At 67.6% G+C, this 2,968-nt stretch overlaps 1 protein-coding gene across 1 annotated transcript; it reads left to right on the plus strand.

Annotated features, from left to right (window-relative positions):
• Nucleotides 1–294: 294 nt before the first annotated feature.
• Nucleotides 295–2,817, plus strand: IL17REL (interleukin 17 receptor E like; the record flags this gene model as incomplete). The annotated part of the gene is made up of 8 exons (XM_011387601.1): nt 295–406; nt 551–660; nt 916–1,030; nt 1,520–1,659; nt 1,855–1,926; nt 2,008–2,062; nt 2,520–2,683; nt 2,773–2,817. Coding segments are annotated over exons 1-8 (813 nt in total), but the record flags the coding sequence as incomplete, so codon positions are not given.
• Nucleotides 2,818–2,968: the final 151 nt, after the last annotated feature.

The raw sequence follows: 2,968 nt of genomic DNA on the forward strand, positions 1-2,968 counted from the left end.
GCGGCGTCCCCAGCCGTGCGTGTGGGCTCACGCACGGCTGGTAGTTTATGGGTGTTGCGGGACTGTGCTATTAAGTGCATAAACATGTAGGATTGTTACGTCTCCCTGATGGATTGCTCCTGTATCAATGTGACTTGACTATCTTTTTTGGCAGTGTTCTTTACCGTGAAATCTATGTTTCCTGTTAATAATAATCACTCCGGCTTGTCCACTGGCCCGCCCACCCACAGTCACCGTTCTCTCCGCTTCCCAGGGAACATCCTCAGTGGCTTCTGCCGGCAACCCCCCACGTCCATGCCGAGGCGGGTCCTGGAGGCCATGGCGCTGTCCACTGTTATGAAGTGTGCCCCACACGACGATGGCTGCTCCCTGCTCCTGCGTGTGCGTGCCTCCCTCACGCTGCATGGTGAGGGGTGACAGCCAGGAAATGGGGTGGCGAACTTGGGAGGGGCGGTCGGGGGCCCCGCTAATGGCACTTCCCAGAGAGGAGGGGAGGAGGGGGCCTCACGCCTGTGGTCTGATGAGCCTGCCCGGCCCCTCCCTCCATCAGAGAGCCTTCGGGGCCTGGAGGCCTGCTCCATGAGCCTGGGCACCCAGGAGACACACTGTCACAGTGTGCGGGTCCGCAGGGCCTCCCGCCAGCTGCAGGCGGGGCAGCAGGTAAGGCCAGGGCCTGACCCACACCTTTCCAGTCCAGCCCCAAGCTGCCCCTGTCCTTGCCCTGTCTGCCCTCCCCCCGGACACCCGATTCACAGCCCATCCTGAGGCTCTGCCACCCAAGGGCCAAGTACTGGGTACCCCTCTGCCTCTACTCCCAGACCCTGGGGTCCAGCTGTGCCAGGAGGAGCTGGCCTGGCCGGGGGTGGGTGGGCGGGCGGAGGCCCCAGGTCCCGGCTCACGCCTGTACCTATCCAGCTCCAGGTGAACTTTGACTGCTTCGAGGTGAGCGTGGCCCAGAGCCTCTACATCACCGTGAGGACTGTCCCCCACTTCTGTGGGGTCCAGCTGGAGCAGCAGTACCATGTGGAAGGTGGGGCCCATGGGGCCAGCCTGGGCACACCACCTGGGGCCTCTAGGGACTGACTTGGGGTGGGACTCGCCCAGGACAAGAGGCAGGGCCCACGCTGGACAGCTCCAGCAAGGTCATTGGTTAATTTGAGGTCACGCCTCCTGCAGAGGAGGGACTTCTGGAAGCTACTTGGGCAGAGGCCCCGCTGAGGAGGGGCCCCTCGGGGCGGTGTGGGCTGGGGTCCACCGGTGCCTTTGTCATTCGCAGACTGCGGAGACGAGGACGTGGGGAGCAACGTGCCCAGCTGCCATGGTGAGACGCACCCCACGCCCTCCCCCCGGGGGACCTTCTCCGCACCCCGCTTGGGGAGCGTCGGTGGGGCCTCAGGGGAACACTTCCGGGTCTAGCAAGGTCACCACCTTGAGCCTCTCAGGTGGAGCTCTGTGCCCATGACCCTGTGTCCTGTGACCTCTGGTCCCAGCGTGGCCCCCACTTGCCACTCCCCTACAGCCGAGAAGCTGTCCTACTGGGTGGACCGCAGCCGCAAGGTGGTTCTGGTACAGGTTCCGGAGGCCCCTGAGGGCCCCGACTACTACGTGCGGCTCTGCCGCAAGTGGTTCACCTGTGTGGACGCGGGCGCGCCGGTGAAGGTGAGGCCCAGGCCCAAGCCCCGCCCCACTCCGCTGGGACCCAAGCCCCGCCCACCACCGCCCAGACCCAAGCCCCGCCCACCACCGACACCACGCCCCCTCCGTCCGCCCACAGTCCGCTCATTCCGGCCCCGCCCACCCCAGACCCACCCACCGAACCCTAGTCCCTAAGCCCTTCAGTCCTGTCTGCTGCAGGTGACAGCAAACAGCGTCTCCCGGGAGGTCTCTCTGCCCTATAGTCAAGAGCTGCCGTGCCTGTGCCTTGAGGTCAGTGAGGGTGTGGCCTTGACTGCCAGGAGGGGACAAAGCGATGGGCAGGCCCTGCGCTGACCCCAATTCCTCCCACAGAGCTGGCCTGCGACCCCCGACGCCGTGCGGATCCAGACCTGCCCCTTTGAAGCTGGCAAGTGCCCGGTGGTGCCAAGGGGCGGGAGAGAGGCGGGTGGGCGATGGCGGGTCAGGAGTGTCCAGCAGGGTGGGGGCCGGTCTGATCCAGCTGGGCGGGCTGACACGTACCCGCCAGGCATGGGGGCAGGCCCAGCCTCAGCCGTCGAGCCTGCTCTGGCAGCCGCAGGTGTGTGCTGGGCGAGCCCCTCCAGGTGGCAGAGCCTGTGCACAGGTGTGCGTGCCCGGCTCACCTGGAAGAACCAAGTCCTGTTGAGGGGTCTGAGGGTGCCTGAGGGCCCCTGCCCTTGGCTCTGCTCCCTGACACTGCACACGCACACACACGCACAGGCTCGGACCAGGGCCCAGAGACCCCACACTGCAGGGGCCACTCACGCAGGTGCTAGGCCCTGTGGAACGTCGGCAGCTGAGGTAGGGCCTGCTGACTCGAGCCCTGGCGGGGAGGGTCCCTGCAGACACCGAGGCACTATGGGACGCCATCCGATACCACCCAGGGAACGAGGCCCTGAGCTGGAAGCCCGCCTGTCCCGTGAGCGGCCACGTGAGCCTGTGCTGGCGCCCGGGGCCAGGGGCCCACTGTCACCAGCTGGAGCACTCGGGCCGGCCCGCACACGGCGGGGTGAGTACGCGCTGGGCGGGCGCGGGCGCGGGGGCGGGCGCGGGCGCGGGGGCGGCTGGCCCAGGCCCTGAACTGAGCTCCGCCACCAGGTGCAGTACTCCCGGGTGGACACGCAGCCCCAGCTCTGCCTGAAGGTGAGGGGGCCGGCCCGCAGCCCACCCCGCGCACCGCCAGCACCGGGGGAGGGGGCAGGAGGCGGGTGGAAGGGCGGAGGGCGTCCGGGCGGGCTGCGGAGCCCAGCCTGAGGTCCAGCTCTGAGGTCCAGCCTGCAGCGGCCGCTCTGAC

The sequence above is a fragment of the Pteropus vampyrus genome, unplaced genomic scaffold (genome assembly GCF_000151845.1).
Source record: "Pteropus vampyrus isolate Shadow unplaced genomic scaffold, Pvam_2.0 Scaffold1000005784, whole genome shotgun sequence".
In the NCBI taxonomy this organism is placed as follows: Eukaryota; Metazoa; Chordata; class Mammalia; order Chiroptera; family Pteropodidae; genus Pteropus; species Pteropus vampyrus.